This window comes from Cynocephalus volans, chromosome 4 (assembly GCF_027409185.1).
Source record: "Cynocephalus volans isolate mCynVol1 chromosome 4, mCynVol1.pri, whole genome shotgun sequence".
Lineage (NCBI taxonomy): Eukaryota > Metazoa > Chordata > Mammalia > Dermoptera > Cynocephalidae > Cynocephalus > Cynocephalus volans.
The window spans coordinates 103,862,410-103,881,636 of record NC_084463.1 but is presented as its reverse complement, the minus strand read 5'-3'; the positions used below and the strand labels follow the sequence as shown (position 1 = coordinate 103,881,636).

General features: G+C 36.7%; 2 protein-coding genes across 2 annotated transcripts; both read left to right on the top strand.

Annotated features, from left to right (window-relative positions):
* The first annotated feature begins 8,054 nt into the window (after window positions 1–8,054).
* LOC134377088 (olfactory receptor 51A4-like) lies at window positions 8,055–8,996 on the top strand. Its single transcript, XM_063095703.1, has one exon. It carries the CDS (start codon window positions 8,055–8,057, stop codon window positions 8,994–8,996), a length of 942 nt encoding a protein of 313 aa, XP_062951773.1.
* Window positions 8,997–17,549: 8,553 nt separating this feature from the next.
* Window positions 17,550–18,515, top strand: LOC134377005 (olfactory receptor 51G1). The gene has a single exon (XM_063095616.1). The coding sequence runs from the start codon at window positions 17,550–17,552 to the stop codon at window positions 18,513–18,515; it is 966 nt and encodes a 321-aa protein (XP_062951686.1).
* The last annotated feature ends 712 nt before the right edge of the window (window positions 18,516–19,227 follow it).

The window sequence follows — 19,227 nt, the reverse complement described above, 5'->3', positions numbered from 1 at the left end:
AATAAGTTTTAAAAAAAATTTTAGAAGACAGAGGTTATGTCAAGTATTTTTTCTGACCACAATGGTATGAACCTGGAAAGCAACAACAATAAAAACTTCTAAAACTTTATAAATAAGTGGAAATTAAACAACATGCTCCTAAATAACCAATGAGTTAATGAAGAAATTAAAAGGGTAATTTAAAATTTTGATACAGATGAGAATCGAATCATACGAAAATCTATGGGACACAGCAAAAGAAGTCCAAAGGTCAAAGTCTATAACAATAAATGCCTATATCAAAAAAGAAGAAATATTTCTAATAAACATCTTAATGATACACCTCAAGAAACCAGAAAAGCAAGAATGAACTGAACCCAAAGTTGTTAGAAGAAGGAAAAGAATAAAACTCAGAGCAGAAATGAACAAAATAGAAACTAGAAAGATATTTTAAAATATCAATGAAACAAAGAGTTGCTATTTTGAAGAGATAAACAAAATTCACAAATCTTTAGCTAGACTAAGAAAGAACAAGAGAAGACTCTAATAAAATCAGAGATGAAAAGGAGATGTTACAACTGATACCTCAGAAACACAAAAGACCATAGGAGACTATTATGTATAGCTCTATGCCAACAAATTTGATAACTTAGAAAAAATGGATAAATTCCTGGACACATACAACCTACTAAGATTTAATTATGAGGAAATAGAAAGCCCCTGTCTCTCACTGTATACAAAAATCAATTTTATTTATTGATTTATTTACTTTAAATTTTATTTTGTCTATATATATTGTGGTTGATTATTGTTGCCCCTTTCCAAAACCTCCCTCCCTCCTCCCTTTTCTCCCTCCCCCTCAACAATGTCCTTTCTGTTTCCTTGTCGTATCAACTTCAAGTAATTGTGGTTGTTATATCTTCTTCCCCACCCCTGGTTTTGTGTGTGTGTGTGTGTCTGTGTGTGTGTGTGTGTGTGTGTGTGTGTGTGAATTTATATATTAATTTTTAGCTCCCACCAATAAGTGAGAACATGTGGTATTTCTCTTACTGTGCCTGACTCGTTTCACTTAATATAATTCTCTCAAGGTCCATCCATGTTGTTGTAAATAGCAGTATTTCGTTCGTTTTTATAGCTGAGTAGTATTCCATTGTGTAGATGTACCACATTTTTCATATCCACTCATCCGATGATGGACATTTGGGCTGGTCCCAACTCTTGGCTATTGTAAAGAGTGCTGCAATGAACATTGGGGAACAGGTATACCTTCGACTTGATGATTTCCATTCCTCTGGGTATATTCCCAGCAGTGGGATACCTGGATCATATGGTAGATCTATCTGCAATTGTTTGAGGAACCTCCATACCATTTTCCATAGAGGCTGCACCATTTTGCAGTCCCACCAACAATGTATGAGAGTTCCTTTTTCTCCGCAACCTCGCCAGCATTTATCGTCCAGAGTCTTTTGGATTTTAGCCATCCTAACTGGGGTTAGATGGTATCTCAGTGTGGTTTTGATTTGCATTTCCCGGATGATGAGTGATGTTGAGCATTTTTTCATATGTCTGTTGGTCATTTGTATATCTGCCATAGAGAAATGCCTACTTAGCTCTTTTGCCCATTTTTTAATTGGGTTGCTTGTTTTTAGAGGGAAAGTATCTCAACATAATTAAAGCCATTTATGACAAACCCACTGCCAATATCATCCTGAATGGGGAAAAGGTGAAAGCTTTTCCTTTAAGAACAGGAACTAGACAAGGATGCCCACTCTCACCACTCCCATTCAACATAGTGTTGGAAGTACTAGCCAGAGCAATCAGAGAAGAGAAGGAAATAAAGGGCATCCAGATTGGAAAAGATGAAGTCAAACTGTCCCTGTTTGCAGATGACATGATCCTATATATCGAACAGCCTAAAACCTCTACAAAAAAACTCTTGGAGTTGATAAATGATTTCAGCACAGTATCAGGATACAAACTCAACACACAAAAATCAGTAGCATTTCTTTTCTCCAATAGTGAACATGCAGAACGAGAAATCAAGAAAGCCTGCCCATTTACAATAGCCACCAAAAAAAATAAAATACTTAGGAATTGAGTTAACCAAGGAGGTGAAAAATCTCTATAACGAGAACTACAAAACACTGCTGAGAGAAATTAGAGAGGATACAAGAAGATGGAAAGATATCCCATGCTCTTGGATTGGAAGAATCAACATAGTGAAAATGTCCATACTACCCAAAGTGATATACAAATTCAATGCAATCCCCATCCAAATTCCAAAGACATTTTTCTCAGAAATGGAAAAAACTATACAGACATTTATATGGAATAATAAAAGACCACACATAGCCAAAGCAATGCTGAGCAAAAAAAATAAAGCTGGAGGCATAACACTACCCGAGTTTAAGCAATACTACAAAGCTATAATAACCAAAACAGTATGGTACTGGCATAAAAACAGACACACTGATCAATGGAATAGAATAGAGAATCTAGAAATCAACCCACACATTTACTGCCATCTGATCTTTGACAGAGGCACCAGGCCTATTCACTGGGGAAGGGACTGCCTCTTCAGCAAATGGTGCTGGGATAACTGGATATCCATATGCAGGAGAATGAAACTAGATCCATACCTCTCGCCATATACTAAAATCAACTCAAAATGGATTAAGGATTTAAATATACACCCTGAAACAATAAAACTTCTTAAAGAAAACATAGGAGAAACACTTCAGGAAATAGGACTGGACACAGACTTCATGAATACGACCCCAAAAGCACAGGCAACCAAAGGAAAAATAAACAAATGGGATTATATCAAACTAAAAAGCTTCTGCACAGCAAAAGAAACAATTAACAGAGTTAAAAGACAGCCAACAGAGTGGGAGAAAATATTTGCAAAATATATATCTGACAAAGTATTAATATCCAGAATGTATAAGGAACTCAAACAACTTTACAAGAAAAAAATCAATTTTAAATGGATTAAAAACTTATATGTAAAAGCTGAAAGTATAAAGTAACTAGAAAATCACATAGGAAAAACAATTCATGACCTTGGGATGGGCAAAGATTTTTTAGATAAGACCTCAAAAGCACAGGCAACAAAAGCAAAAATAGACAAATGAGATTACATCAAATTAAAAAGCTTTTGTACAGGCCGACCCCGTGGTGCACTCGGGAGAGTGTGGTGCTGGGAGCGCAGCAGTGCTCCTGCCGTGGGTTCGGATCCTATATAAGGATGGCCGGTGCGCTCACTGGCTGAGCGTGGTGCTGCTGGTCACAAAAAGACAAAAAAAAAAAAAAAAAAAAGCTTTTGTACAACAAAGGAACCAATTAACAGAGTGAGAAGAGAAAGTACAAAATGGGAGAAAGTATTTTCAAATTATACATCTGACAAGTGGTTAATATCCAGAATACAGAAAGAATTTAACATCAAAAAAATCAAATAACTCATTTAAACAATGGGCAAAAGACCTTAATTGACATTTCTTGTAAGAAGTCCTATAAATGGCTGACAGGTATATAAAAAAATGGTCAACATCAGCAATCATCAGGGAAATGCAAAGCAAAACCAAAATGAGATACCACTTCACTCTACTCCAGTTAGAATGGTTATTATAAAAAAAGACAAATGAAAACAAGTGTTGGTGAGAATGTGGAGAAAAGGGAGCCCTTACACATTCCTAGTAGGATGTAAATTAGTACAGTCATTATGGAAAACAGTATTGAGGTTCCTCAAAAAATTAAAAACAGAACTACCATATGATCTAGCAATTCCACTACTGGTTATACAAAAGTACTTCAGAAAGTTTGTGGGCAAATAGAATTAAAATATACTATGAATCTTTCCATGAACTTTTTAATGTACCATCATATATCCAAAGGAAATGAAATCAATATTTCAGGGAGATACCTGCACCCTTATGTTTATTGGAGTGCCATTCACAATAGCTAAGACGTGGAATCAAACTAAATGCCCAGCAACAGATGAATGGATAAAGAAAATCTACACAATGGAATACTATTCAGCTGTAAAAAATATCCTGTTGTCTGAAACAAAATGAATGAAACTGGAGAACGTTATGTTAAGAGAAATAAGGCAGACACAGAAAGGCAAATACTGCAAGATCTCACTCATACATGGAATCTAAAAATAAGTTGTCTCACAGAAGTATGGAGGAGAATGGTGGTTACCGGAGGCTGGGGAGAGGATAGGTGAAAGAAGGATGGGGAGACATTGATCAACAGGTAAAAAACTAAAATTAGATAGAGGAAATAAGTTTTGATGTTCTATTTATTGCACAGTGGAATGACTATGGTTAACATTAAGTTATTGTATACTATAAAATAGCCTAAAGAGAGGTTTTTGAATGTTATCACCTCAAAAAAATGATAAATGCATGAGGGATGACTATGCTAACTACCCTGATTTGATCATTATACAATGTATACATGTGTCAAACATCGAATTGTACCCACTAAACATGTACAATTATAATATGTCAATTAAAAAAAAACTTGCAGCAAGGACATACTTTATCTATCTATCTATCTATCTATTTATTTATGCTTTTTCCTTTTTAGACAAAACTAATCATCTCCCAAACAAATGAAGCATGATTGACAGCTTTGCTTCCATCTACCAGAACCATATAGTAGAGTACTCAATCAAGCACTATGTCTTAAAGTATGGTACTTGGACCACCATCATCAGTATCAACTAAGAGCTTCTTAAAAATACAGTAATTTATGACCCACTCAATATCTACTGAATCAAAACATTTATTTTAATGAACTCTTCAGATGAGTCCTTTTCACATTAATGTTTAAGAAGCACTGTATTAAAGCACTTTATTGTTACCAAGTGTGTAAGAACTGGTGTGTGTTTGTGTATTAATGGAAATAGGGGAGCATAAAAGGATTACAGATGAAAAGTAAAAAGCCATAGTGAATTTTTCTCTAATTTCCACATCTGTAATTAGAGCATAAGATTATTATATTAGATAAATTAGATATGTTTTGCACTTAAGACGATCTGGCTACCTGTGGTTGCTGACCCATGGTTTGCTCATTTGTTATAAAGAGAATCTCCTGTCTACAAAGTAAATGTAACGTAAATCTACATAACCTAGTATGGCTGATTCCATTGATTAAATAAACAGTATTAATCAAAAGACTAAATAGGCAAGTGATAAACTGAGAGAAGATATATGCCATACTTAATTTTAACAAAAGGCTTATCTTACATATAAAAATTTTTGCAAATCAATGTGGAAAAGACATATAATCCAACAGGAAAAGGACAAAACACTTGAACAGGTGCTTTAAAAAGAAGAAATCTAAATGGTCAATAAGCACACAGGAGAGTATAATTTCAAGTTGGAAGAAAACTAATATGTAATATCGATGGTCTGATCTCTTCCAAAACTTAAGACTATAAAACAACTAGCTGACCTGCCTCTGGATGTACTGGCTACTCATAGCTAGGCAAAAAAATGCCTAGATCAAGAGTTGATAAATATCTGTTGAGTCTGAATATGACCCTCAAATTCTGATCACACTTGTTTCCTCATTCTGATCCTGCATTATGAGCTCAGTCCTATATTTGTGTCCCTTGAGTAAACCCTTAGAAGATTTTCTATGAAGTATGGCGTTATTCTTCAAACAGCTCTTGCTTGAAGCCATCTCTGGGGGCCCCCTGGCCTTCATAAGACAGTGCTTACAAGCAAAGCAGGGAGGTTTAAAGGATTCTTCCCTGTTTCTAACTTCTTTCTTACCATTGACTTCAGGGTGGAGTGTCACATTAATATTAAAGCACATACACATAAGCAAAAGGTAAGGTATAAATCTACTCTTTCAGGATATCTGACATAATTTGCATTTCATAATATATCTGTTTGGATTCTGACAGGATGGACTTGATGTTAAAATTAACAAAAGCAATTCGAAAGATACCAGGAAGATTGAGAGACTATTGTAAAACTTTCAAGGAAAGACAAAGTGTACATGTTAGTGGGAGTGTATCTGAGGAAGTCTTAGAAATGCCCAGTCTGTATGACGTGTGTGAGGATATATATCTCAAAAAACACATGGTTCTTCTTTTTTATATCTGTTTGTAGGCAGATAAATGAGCTTGGACAAGTTATTATATCTCTCCAAGACTTTTTTCCTTACCTATGAAATGAACAAGATAATAACATGACATAAATGAGAAAATCTATATAAACCATCTAGCAGAATGACATATTAGTATCCAAAAGTTAAAATATAATAACATATAATAAGTAATTAAATTTATGTGTTTATCTTGTATATTTGAATTAAAGCTCAGTAGAAGTGATTACTTCTAAAAAACAGTGCAATCTTTAAGACAATGGTGAGACAAATGCCAAAAAACAAATGAGTCTACTAACATAAGATTATTTTAGCCATAGCTAGCACAGCTAAAAAAGTAAATAATGTGGCTCTGATAAGGAGTTTTAGAAAATGGATGAACTCATAAAATGTTGAATATCATGTCATTATCTGCAGCCTTGGCGTTTCTCTTAAGTTACAAATATTTATCCTTAATAAGCTATAGGTTCCCAATAGAACCAGTTCTTTGAACAGTATTCTGGGCACTCATCCATTTACAGGTTGTGAACAAGAGAAAAATCCAGCAGCAAAGTAGACGGTATGACACAGAAACACTAAGAGATTATACTTTCCTAGAAGCCGATGTTCTCCCACACTCTCAATATACTTAGAAAAATCTAAGAACCAAACTTGACAGGTAATTAAAAATGAGAAGAAATTGTGTGGATGATTAAAAGTAGAGTCAATAATTCCCAGGTCATTAAACAAATGGAAAATAAAGCCTATAAAGGTAATGACTTTGGAAAAGATAGCCACTCTCTTGGACAAAGAAACTGGTTTTGATACTTTAAGGAGGACTAATAATTTGTTGTTGTTTGAGGACCACAGAATAAAGAATTTAAAAAACTAGACAAAAATAATGCACATGTTATTTAATGGAAAAGATGAAGTTTAGCCTGAAAAATGGAGAAAAATATTACTGTCCTCAACTCCTGGAAATTATATTCAATTAAATAAATAATTAAGGAGCTACAACTAAATTCCACTTCCTATGCTAGGTACTAAAAATGAAGTACTAACCAGTGTGGCCATGATTACCTACCCTTATATTCTAGTAGTAGGAGAAGACAGACATTAATCAAATAATAATAAGGAAAATAATAAAGAAAATATTTTGTGTAAATGGTCCTAGATTATGTACCTGCAGAGAAAAGAAGATGGAATTTTTAAAAAACATATATGGACTCAATTCCAGGAAGAAAAACAAATGGAGTTTTCAATCATGAAGCAGAAAGCTTTTAGGTATTAGTTAATATACTAATACCGGAAATAAGTTAGGATGTCTTAGCTGATGACTACCTATTCAGCATAATTTAGGGTGCTTTCTGTATAGGTAGGAGGGTAAGACTACATATTTTCTAAAGGTCCTTTTTAACTCAAAGACTATATAATTATGAACTTCCAATCTGCCATTAATTTACATATTCTTCCTATAGAGATATAAGGTATGAATATAGTATGGAATAATTTATGTATCTCCACTCTAATCCACAGTAAACTTTGCCTTTCCCTTCAAGATTTTATTTCCTTTGCTCAAGAAGCTTTTACAAAAGTGAGATAAGAGAGCCATAAAATTGGAGACCTGGTTTTATGAGACTGGGACCTGAGTACTTTCTTGTAGTCAAAGGATTGTCTGGAATTGTTAAATATGCAAGGTACAAGTTGATTGACACTTTAACAAAATGAAACACCTGAATGAGGAAGCAAATCATATTCTTCTCCTTTTTTTTTTCCATGTTAAATTTTTTTTATACAGTCTGAACTGATAGTAGAAACATAGACATTTGACTGTCTCCTAAGACGTATTTGCTAGTCCTTTTAGTATCTATGGCATACATTGTACCAGAAAGGATATCTTCTGCTATAACTCCATTCAGGAAATTTCCAATTGCTCTGAGGTAAGCACCTAGTTAAATATCTTTCTGTGTGTCATGTCTTCTCTTAACAACACACAAGTTGAAGTTCTTAGATTCCTCCTCATCGGGATTCCTGGACTGGAGAAGAGTCACATCTGGGTATCCATTCCTTTCTCATTCGTGTACCTTCTTTCTTTCCTGGGTAATTTCACCATCCTCTTCTTTATCAAGACAGAGCGAAGTCTCCATGAACCCATGTACTATTTCCTGTCCATGCTCTGTTTCTCTGACCTGGGGTTGTCACTCTCTTCCTTGCCCACTACTTTGGGGCTATTCCTCTTCAGTATCCACGAAATTCATGCAGCTGCATGCTTTGCACAGGAGTTTTTTATCCATCTGTTCACAGTCACTGAAGCCTCTGTGCTGTCTGTAATGGCATTTGACCGATACGTGGCAATCCACAACCCTTTGAGATATAGCACAATCTTAACCAGTTCCAGAGTTATCAAAACAGGGGTCTTTCTGACATCCAAGAATGTTTGTTTGATCCTTCCACTGCCCTTTCTCTTGCAAAGGCTGAGATACTGTCATCAAAACCTGCTCTCCCATTCCTATTGTCTCCACCAGGATGTCATGAAGCTGGCATGCTCTGACAACAGAATCAATATTGTCTATGGACTCTGTGCTGCACTTTCTACCATGCTGGATTTGGTGTTTATTACTTTCTCCTACATAATGATCTTAAAGACTGTAGTGGGAATTGCATCCCCCAGAGAGCAGGTCAAGGCCCTCAACACCTGTATCTCTCATATGTGTGCTGTGCTCATCTTCTACGTGCCCATGCTGAGTGCAGCGATGCTACACCGTTTTGCCAAGGACGTGTCTCCTATGATCCACATCCTCATGGCTGATGTATTTCTGCTGGTGCCACCCCTGATGAATCCCATAGTATACTGTGTGAAGACCCGTCAAATCCGAGAAAAGGTGGTGGGGAAACTTTGTTCAAAAAGAAGTTGATCAAAGGAATGAGAAAGGTAATAAATGTATAGTGATAATGAAATAAGCTTGTAATATTTAGCTTGTAGAAAACATGATACAGCGAAATGGTCTTGGGTCTTATAGTCAGATAGAGCTTATAGAGCAAACGGCTTTTGATACTCAGTACCCTAAGTATCCCTGTAGTCTTGAAAAAAATTTCTTCAGGTCTCTGATTCTCAGATTGTACATCCAAAACTTTGAGCCTAAAAGAGAGACTGGAAGCTTCTTTTCTTGTATTTTAGAATATATGCCAATGAAATAATATGAAAAAAGTACCAATATCAATGTCTGTCTTAAACAAATTGTTCCCGTACATTTTTTCATTTTCCTAGCAAATATAAAATCTATTACAAGAAGGGCTAGAGTGTTTCTGGGGTTTTTCTTAAGGTTCATGATAATGTAGTTGGTCTATTTCCAGAACATCCTGCACATACTCACTAATTTTAATATCTATATATCAACAACATATTTAGAAATAAATTAAAACTATAAATGCTATTATTCTGGAAACATACAAATCATTATTATTATTACCAAGGGTATTTTTTTAAAAAGAACCCCAAATGACCATACCTACATCGTCTATTTTAGTGGCCTTTGTAAAAACAAACAAACAAACAAACAAAAACACATTTCTTTTCTCATTTGCACATACTTAACTCTGGTTATTGAGTTTAAAACCTTTTCCTCATATATAGTTTACTCCCACCTCTTAGAATCAGGTAATTATGATTAATTATCTAAGGAGCATCTTTTTTATGATTTAAAAGAAAATTAATAAAGATCTTACTTTCCTCAATCTTCCATTCAGGTAAGATCACATTTTCATTGTGAAGCCTTTTCTGACCATCTTCAGCCTAGATAGGTATTTTTACTTCTGAATGTCAATCTTTCTGCCTTTATTAATCATTTTACATGTCATGTATATTACCTTGTAATCCTGGAATACTATGGATCATTTGTGCATGCATAACTTACTTTCTAGAAGACATTACACAATTATTTTGTGTTAAAATATGAGTTCCAAGAGACCAGTGACTGTCTTGTTCATTACTTTATGCCAGCTACCAGCACAGTGAGTGGCACATAGCAAGCACTAAAATAATTTTGAATAAATAAATGAATGAACACTTAACAAACATCAAGAGAACATATATAGAGTCCTAAAAGTTACACACACACATACACATTGTCATGCTCAATCCTCAACTTATAATACTCACTTCATATTTTATTAGTTTCTTCTCCAATACTTCCTTACATTCTCCTTCTGTTATTCCACACTAGCATTTTCAGCTTTCTGTAACATTTTAGAAAGCCATACTTACCCTTTAACATCATAGAGAAATGAGTTTCTTGCGGCTCATTCATGTCTTTGTTTAACATTTTTTTTCTGTGTCCAACATATGCTTCAATGCCTATATATCCATCTTAGAATTGTAAACAAGGCAACGCACTTTTGTTTTTATCCCATGAATAACTACACTTGAGAGGATGACAAGACAGTGAAAATGATGTTTATTTTGACAAAGGAGAGTAGTGAGTAAAGCTAAGAGGTCAAAGAGGTTGAGAAAGTGACTTTGGGGACTCTGTTCAGACTGAGAATAAATCAACTGTCTTGTCTTTACTCCACATGGCACCAGAAGGGCAGCTTCACTGGGGCTGTAGTGAACCTATACTTCGAAGAGGGTTCACTTCCATGGTTGGCAGTTAATGCTTGTAGTCAGTGGTGAGTATAGCTGAGCTCCTGCATATGGCCTCAGTGGCTTGGACTTCTAAGAGCATCACAGCTGGATTCCAAGAAAGAGCATTCCAGGAAGCAGGATGGAAGCTTCTAGTCTTGTTAAGGACTATGCCTGGAAGAGTTATAGTGTCATTTCCACTGCATCTATATTGTTACACATTAGGAAGACCAGCTCAGATTTAAAGGAAGGAGAAATACCAGCTCTGGATGGGGATGCGATAAATAATTTGGAGCTGCTTTCAATCCAACACAGACCAAAGTTACTATATTTTAGTTTAATAATAAGATTCATAATCTGAAAACAATGATTAGTGTAGACCTTCACCTAGGTATCTATGCATCTTTATTGCTGAGCTCTGATGGAGACCATTTTGAAGTTGTTCAGCCTGGTGCCACAATAACTACTGCCTCAGGAGATCATCAGATATGACTTGGAATGCTATTATTAATTTGCATTCCTATTCAGTTCTCACATCCATTCCTCTCAGGGACCAAGGAGGCATGAGGGTATGGCGTAGAGTAGAGAGAGTAAAGAACCAATCATGTATCCGCCTCTTTCGTCTGCCTACTCTGCTTCATACTCTCGTTCTTCCTCCTTTAAAGAGGATGAAACATGAATTATTCCCACTTTTTGCCACCTGACATAAAGCCTTCTACAGTGTATGTATTTACCAACTTACCACATTTTTCTTCCTAAGAGGAATGCCATTCCTCTCTATAAAAGCTTAATCCAAGCCCCTAAAAGTTCAATTTCATATCTTCCTGCCTCTTCAGGGCCCTGGTGCACCTTCTACATTTTTGCTATTTTTTTCAATTGCCCTGCTAATAGCTACTCTCCTATAAATAGACTTATATTAAAAGAAAAGCATTTTAAGAGTTACACACCATTGCTACCACAACTTACTCAGTTCTCATTACTTTTTATTGAGTGTATATAAATTAATTTATATATTTACATCTATATAAATCTGTATTTATGTCTATATGTCACATAGACCTTTTCACATATTACATTTCGCATATTACAGGTTTGTTTATTTCTTGTCTTTTCCTTTCTTCTTCTTTTGTCTACTCCCTGGACATGAGCAAATCGCTCCAGCCCTTCAGGCAACTAGTATTTACAGATAATGGGGTTTCTGCAAAGATGCACTACCTGCATTTGAGGCAGGATAATGCTAAGTGGGATGTTTACCAATCCAGGAACTGAATGCCAAAAGTTCACCCAGGCCCTCTACAAGAAGGTTTTATGTAGCTTCTGACTGAGAATTCTTCTAGAATCCTGTCTCACATAAATATATGGAAGAGCCGGCATTGTCAAGTACTTCTTCTATCTCCAATTGAACCTGGAAGGCGTTAGCTGTATCTGTATGCTTATATTCCAGTACATTTCATTTTGTCAGTGAGGACCCTGCATACTGTCTTTACAGCTTCAGTAATATTGCACTGGAAAAGAGAGATAGAATACCCCTTGTCATCTTTCAAATTTAGAAATGTGTTAAAGTAAGAACAGTGATCACTGCACAAGCATCTCACATGCCGTTAAATGAAACCACAGCAGAACCTTGAAGTACAAAGTGGAGATCTAGTGACTCATCCTGGCACATTTGAACACAGTTATCTATAATACTTTGTGGAAAAATGAAAAATCTGGAGCAGATGCCAAATTGTTTGAGAAACCAAGAAAACAAGCGTAAATTGGGCTCAGTATTGGTAAACGAGGATCATGATCACTCTACTAATTATTTTAACAATTATGTTTACTAAGAGTCTATTAAATATCAGCAATTCTGTTCGGATGTTTATTCAAATATACGTCAGTAGTTAAAATGGGTTGGTGAACTATTTGAAGGTATTCAACTGATATTTGGAGTGTGGATTTTTGAATTATCACCTAAACCACATGTGCACGGGGGTGAAAACACAAAGAATGACCAACATTAATTAAGAGGTCTACAGCTTAAGATTGAAGGCCCAGGAGGACTCTCTTCCTCCCTAAACTCAAGTCAAATCACACCAACAGTTGACTCTAAAACAGATGAAAATGCCTAATAGTACTAATATCTGTGTAAAATAAAAAGAGGGGAGAGGTTCCTTTTTAAAACATGAAGAAACAATCCCAGAGAGATTAAGTAATTTGCCCTCAGTCACATGGTCTTATGTCTAGAAAGCTAGACATGGTCACATGGCTAGAAAAGTGTAAAGTAAAAGACATAAGGTTGAAATCAGCTTTATCTGCTGCCCCTCTCTCTCTCCTTTCTTTCTCTCTCTTTCTTTCCCTCTCTTTTCTGCGATACTGCTCTCCAGGCCTAGCTAGGTCTTTCTTATCTAGTTTCAAAACATGAAATTCATAACTCGGAACATCCTAACATCTTGAAGATATATATTGCACACAGACAGGATAGATTTCCCCTCTTCTTGTATTAAATTTATTTTTTCTAATTGACAGAATAAAGGTAGATATTTATGAGGTGAATTGTGATATTTGGATACATGCATACAATGTCCAATGATCAAATCAGGTTAGTTAGCATATCCATCACCTCATTTCTTTCTGTTGGCAACACTCAACATCCTCTCTACTAGCTATTTGAAATTATACAGTAAAGTGTTGTTAACTGTAGTCTCCCTATAGAGGTATAGAACACAGAACTTATTCTTCCCATTAGCTGTAATGTTGCATCCATTGACCATCTTCTTCCTATCCCCCTCCCCCTACCCTTACTAGTCTCTGGTAACCGTTATTCTACTCTGCACTTCTACAAGATCAACTTTTTAAAAATTTTTTATTTCACTTGCTTTTTTTTTTTTTTTTTTTTTTTTTTTTTTTTTACCTCACCCCTCAGATATTGGAGTTTCTCAGCCTCTCATGGCCTCCATCCTCAGCTGAGAGCCATGAGAACTCTCCAGGGAGTTCTCAGCCTTAGTAAAGGCCTCTGAGGAGAACTACTGGGCTCTTCAAAAAGACCCTGAGTTTTAAACAGAGAGTATTCTTGCAGCTATGCTACCATCCAATCTGGGTTCTAGATGGAAATATGCCCTCCAAGCCCTTTTCTCTCCAGCTGTTGGTGCTCAGGTATGTATCACAAGCAGAATCACTTAGAGAACAGTCGATAACACTGAGATGACTGAGCACGTAGAACCAGGGCCATTCACTGAGCTCTCAGTCTCAGCCACTTGCTAAATCCCCGCATCACGTTAGTCAAAGCAGTTCTGAGTGGCTGATGGACTCAGGATAGGAGACCTGTGGCTCTAGTCCTAGCTTTGTCACTGTGTGTGATCTTGTAAGAGTCATGTTCATCATTTTGTGTAATTCTTGCTTCCTTTTATCTCCTTTCATATCATTTGGAGCACTAGTTCCTTAATCTTTAAAACTGAAATTGTAATCTCTACCTTCCCTTGCTTAAAATTATGTAATGATAATGAAATACTAAAGTGGATTTGGCAGCACTTTGTAACAATCAATCTCTATACTAATATAAGGTCGTGATTGTCCTTGGGAGTAATATTGCAGACTGTCACCAACACAGATGCTTGTAATAGTAAACACCTTTGTGTGTAATTATATGAGGAATGCAAGTCAGAGGGAGTCAGAGTATCATCGGAATTATTGCTCAGCCTATCTCTTCTCTGTCTCTGTCATAAACCCTAAGATGACATCCCTTTATTTCAGTAAATTAGAGCTCAAGGGAGGATCAAGGGTATAGCAAGCACTCTAGTGGAAGAATCAGCTGACCACTTCTCTAATCCATTGATCTGGAGGTGAGTGCCATTGAGAAAAAAAGTGTAGAGTAGCTGCACTAGAAATTATTATGTTTAATCCCTAATGCATCTCATCTTTCTTTTCACCTATTTACTCATACATTCATTCAGCAAACTTTATTCTCTTTCAAATCTGTGCCAGGATTGTGAGCTCTAGTGACACAACAATTTTGTCTCTCTGGTGCTAGTCATGTCTTGCTTTTATCTTTTTCTGCTTCTTGAAGCTTGCACATTTGCCTCTTATCTATACCCAAATTATAATATGCACAGACTGTATTTGGAAGGTGAGATAATAGCTGGGGTGGAATACTACCGATACAGCTCCTCACTAGTTAGACAGCATGACTATCTCTTGTTTGTAAATGTAGGCATGCAATAAATGACCTCTAAATGTTTTTTCTATTTCTCAAACTCCCTAAAGCACCTCAAAGTAAGATGCATGGAAGCCAGCTTCATTGTGAGTCTGCTGGCTGAAAATCCATACGTACCTTTAACCTCTAGTTTGCATCTCTCCTGAGCAAATGGGAAATTTTCTTTATTGTTATTTCTTACAAAAATTCTGTTGCCATTTTCTCTCTCAATCAATGTTCACAATATCAGAACAGGCTTGCCTTGCTGCCTATGCTGCCCATAGTTTACTTTCCAAATCCTATTATATTCACCTTTTCCTTCATAGCCTACCTCCTCTCCAAGTCTGCACACCTTTCCTTCTTTTTTTCTAGATGTCCCTCTTTATATCCTTTTCTTATTTCTCCATTTGAAGCATAAAATAAGAAGTTTTATTAAATACTCATTTTTGTATTATTATCTTATTATTATTTATTTTGATATGAAATGTAGGTGACAAAAGCTGTATAGGGACTTCTATTCTCTCTTCACCCTCAGCCCTTCAGTGTCCCTCTACATTAGTGACAGAAAGGAAGCCTTTTGAAAGAATATTCTCAACCCCCTGTTTTTCTTCCTTTAAAAAAACACTGATATCCTCACCCATCTGTATATTTTCTCTTAGAGAAAAAATTACACAGAAAATAGATGTTTTTACTTATTCCTCCCACCCACTGGTAATTTAAGCCTTTGTAATCCTTCTCCAGTCTACTGAAACATTCTCTGAAAAATCAACGTTGACCTCACCATCATACGTACAATGACTTCTTAAAAATCCTTATCCTACTTCATCTCTTTTTTGTAGTCAATGGTGGTGACTTACTTTATTGACATACATACTACTATTTTCATGCTGTTCCTCTGATTCCCTATTCTCTGTCTGTTTTCTAGCTCTGATATTATGTTCTATCATCCTTTAAAACCTTCTCCAGTGTTATAAATGGGGCCCCTGTCCTTCCTTTCACAACTGCATCTCCAGCAATTTTTTTCCGTATTCATAGCAGATATCCTATAACTCAAGCCATCACCCAAACCGAAGATCACTACATATAATATCTTTAGACACTCTCCCCAAGAATTCCTTTCTAAATTTAGGTTCAACATGTCCCAAACTGAACTTGGTCCCCAAAACATGTTTCCTCTCTGTCATTATCCACTTTGGCTCATCTAATATTATTCATACAATGGAAATGGCTATCCACAGACTTGCCAAAGTCAGGAAACTTACAAGTTTTTTAAATTTACTTTTTAATTGTCTGACTTTTGTCACAGCTGTGTGCTATGCAACAGTAGTAGGAAATATGGTGTAAAGGCTGTAAAGGCCAATAATGAGGACTCTGGAGTTTGGACAATGGGTTTACAGTCCATTCTCAAGCCATACTTGCTCTTTAACCTTACTCTGGTCTCTTTACCTTTCTGTGCAGCAATTTTTTCTCCTGTATTATCCTCCTAAGGGTGGAACCTATCTGATGAATAGGTGTCAGTCAAATGACATCATACACATTAGGCATTTAGAAAAGCAACAGGTACATAACATATTTAATAAGTATCATCTATTTTAAGCTTTTCAGTGTATGTGATAATCAATATAGTAGTCACACTATACTTATATGCATAGATCACTATAGAGCATTTTACAATGTAATCAAATAAAAGTTCTGAAGGCAGAGCAAAGGAGAACTCAGCCCAGTTATTATACGAACAGACCAATACTTGGAAGTCAAATAGATCCAAGCCCCAGAGGCAAAACTCACTCTACCTTCAGCTTTAATTTTATCATTTTAAGCAAAAGATTAAAGGCTATTCTTGCTTATTTCAGATTTCTCTTCTTTGCTCCTTGTGCTTCAGACCTGAGGTGCACCTTTTCTTCATCTTCGTCTCTAAATCTAGGCCTGACTTAACTGCCATGATATTGGAGACACACATCTCCCTTGGTGTCTCTCAGAACTAAGTCCTAAAGCCCCCTCTCCTAGAATGATTTGTTTTCTAAGGTCCCAGCTTCTTCTGATATTCTTCAGTTCCAGGCTTCAGAGTTGCACACTACCATTGACCTCTTCGCCCACCAAGAACTATTACATAGATTCAGGCGAGGCATTGCTATGGTCCCAAGTTGGAAGCTCAAAGAGTTTAACAAGCTTTTACTGAACACTTCCTCTGGTTTCCCCTGTGGGCTAGGCACTGTGGATTGAAACAAAATCCCCAAATTACAAATATTTCTAAAGGCACATTATATACACCTGATCCTAGTACATAGTTATATAAAATGATCTGTAGTGCCAATTCCCCATATACAAGTCCATGATACAGATTTTTAATGTTTTAGTGATTGAACTGGAGAAATTATTAGGAAGGAACATATGAAGAAAATGCCACCTTACGTGACTTTGTTAAGCCTTGAGAGGCTACTACTGGTGGACATACCACCGTAAGGCTATATCACATGGCTTCCAGAGGCTATAATAATCTGCTGTAAAAATTCCCTTCCTAGACCCTCTAGAAAAGGCTAATAGATCAGGTGCCCGTCCTCTACAAACCTTTCCTGACTCATTGGCTTGGGGACACTTAGGTGAGCGAGAATTCAGCCCTGTCACTATCCAAGAATCTCATTTTATATTGAGGGTTGGCGAATCCAAGATTACAGAGCCATGACAATCCCTGATAATAGCAGCCTCCAAAAAGCCACTTTCTTTCTGACAGGCTTTCAAGGTATGGAAGATCTCCACGGCTGGCTCTCTATTCCCTTCTGCTCCATTTACATGACAGTTATTTTGGGGAATCTTACCATCCTCCACATCATCCGTACTGATGTCACCCTCCATGAACCCATGTACTATTTCTTGGCCATGCTGGCCTTCACAGACCTGGGCCTTTGCCTTTCCACACTGCCCACTGTGCTGGGCATCTTCTGGTTTGATGCCAGAGAGATTGGCATCCCTGCCTGCTTCACTCAGCTCTTCTTCATTCATACATTGTCTCTAGTGGAGTCCTCAGTTCTATTGTCCATGTCCATTGACCGCTATGTCGCCATTTGCAACCCACTGCATTACTCCACCATCCTGACACGTGCATGTATTGTCAAGATGGGACTGAGCGCGGTGCTTAGAAGTGCTCTCCTCATCCTTCCCTTGCCATTCCTCCTTAAGCGCTTCCAGTACTGCCGTTCCCACGTGCTGGCCCATTCCTACTGCCTGCACCTGGAGATCATGAAGTTGGCCTGCTCGAGCATCGTTGTCAATCACATCTATGGGCTCTTTGTTGTGGCCTGCACCGTGGGTGTGGACTCCCTGCTCATCTTCCTCTCATATGCCCTTATCCTGCGCACTGTGCTGAGCATTGCCTCCCATCAGGAGAGACTTCGGGCCTTCAATACCTGCGTCTCCCACATCTGTGCTGTGCTGCTCTTCTACATCCCCATGATCGGCTTGTCTCTTGTGCATCGCTTTGGTGAACATCTGCCACACATTGTACACCTCCTCATGTCTTATGTGTATCTGCTGGCACCACCCCTCATAAACCCCATTGTCTACAGCATCAAGACCAACCAAATCCGTGAACGCATCATTAAGAAGTTTGAGTTTGTAAGGTCACTTATGTGTTTTCGGCAGGATTAGGTTAGAGTAAGGGGAGGAAGATTTGGGCATAATGCTCACAGGTTTCCTTGGTTTCAGCTATGCTTTGGCAAAATAATAAACTTCTGATTATCAACTAAAAGGTAATTAGCTGTGCAACATACAGGCAGTGTGATCATAGGAAAATGACCTACCTCTCTGTTCTTCAGTTTCCTTAGCTGCAGAATAAGCCTGGAGGTAATTATAATAACTTCCTTTCTCATAAGGATCTTGTGATGATTAAATGAGATAATTCATGTAAATCCCTAACATGGTGCCTGAAAAATATACAATTCTTAATAAATATTAACTATTATTACTTTAGAAAATTCAAAAAAGCACACAAGTTTAATCTTTCAATCTTCTGGTCAGTGAAATTTGATTAATGATTGATCTTTTTAACTTATATTCTAATTTATTCATTTTGTTACTTTGTTATCATTATATTTTTTATTTATTTGCAACATATTTGCACACAGCTATACCCAAACTCCAAGTAATGACATTTCATGAGGGTACTTGCTAAGCATGTACTCACAAAATTTAGAAAAGGAAGCAGATGCCCTGGGAGTTTGAGAGAAAGATTCAAATCAAAACAAACAAACAAACAAAATTCATAGATAAACATAAAAAGAGGTAATCGAGGTTGAGCATTATCACTCACCATTTGAGTAACGAGTCATGGGACTTGATTTCTTCCTCTAGTTATTATGCA

What these genes read in the sequence shown, in the direction of transcription:
- LOC134377088 (XM_063095703.1), top strand. Translation starts at nt 8,055, where the DNA reads ATGTCTTCTCTTAACAACACACAAGTTGAAGTTCTTAGATTCCTCCTC.
- LOC134377005 (XM_063095616.1), top strand. Translation starts at nt 17,550, where the DNA reads ATGACAATCCCTGATAATAGCAGCCTCCAAAAAGCCACTTTCTTTCTG.